A 776-nucleotide genomic window follows, 5' to 3' on the forward strand; every position below is an offset into this window, starting at 1 on the left:
GTGCAAGCATATGCGATAGGCAAGCCTATGCGATCTGCAAGCATATGCAATCTGCAAGCAGATGCAGTCTTCTGTTACATAACAGTAATGCCGTACCCGCTTAATACACGCTTCATATGCACATATGCACATATGCACCTATGCTTCATATGCACATGCGCACATGTGTTTCATATGCACAAATGCTTCATATGCAAGCATATGCCACATGCGATGTGCAGCTTCATATGCTTCATATGCTACATATGCACATATGCTTCAGATGCACATATGCACATATGCACATATGCACATATGCACATATGCACATATGCACATATGCACATATGCACATATGCACATATGCACATATGCTTCATATGCACATATGCACATGTGTTTCATATGCACAAATGCTTCATATGCAAGCATATGCCACATGCGATGTGCAATCATATGTGATCTGCAAGCATATGCGATCTGCAAGCATAAGCGATCTGCAAGCATATGCCACATTCGATGTGCAAGCATATGCGATCTGCAAGCATATGCGATCTGCAAGCATATGCCAGATGCGATCTGCAAGCATATGCCACATTCGATGTGCAAACATATGCGATCTGCAAGCATATGCGATCTGCAAGCATATGCAATCTGCAAGCATATACCGCATTCGATGTGCAAGCATATGCGATATGCACGCATATGCGATCATAGCTATGCTATGCTACGCTATGCTACGCTATGCTATGCTACGCTATGCGATATGCTACGCTATGCGATATGCTATGCTACGC

General features: G+C 43.3%; 1 protein-coding gene across 1 annotated transcript in view; it reads left to right on the top strand.

Moving 5' to 3' along the window:
* VOLCADRAFT_39613 (uncharacterized protein) overlaps positions 1–742 on the top strand; it is a gene marked incomplete at both ends in the record, with an annotated part of 2,545 nt that extends 1,803 nt beyond the window's left edge. Inside the window, one exon of the mRNA XM_002959925.1 lies at positions 409–742. Coding sequence (XP_002959971.1) covers positions 409–742 — 334 coding nt within the window. The remainder of the gene's footprint in view (positions 1–408) is intronic.
* Between the last annotated feature and the right edge of the window lie 34 nt (positions 743–776).

This window comes from Volvox carteri, assembly GCF_000143455.1.
Source record: "Volvox carteri f. nagariensis unplaced genomic scaffold VOLCAscaffold_1511, whole genome shotgun sequence".
Lineage (NCBI taxonomy): Eukaryota > Viridiplantae > Chlorophyta > Chlorophyceae > Chlamydomonadales > Volvocaceae > Volvox > Volvox carteri.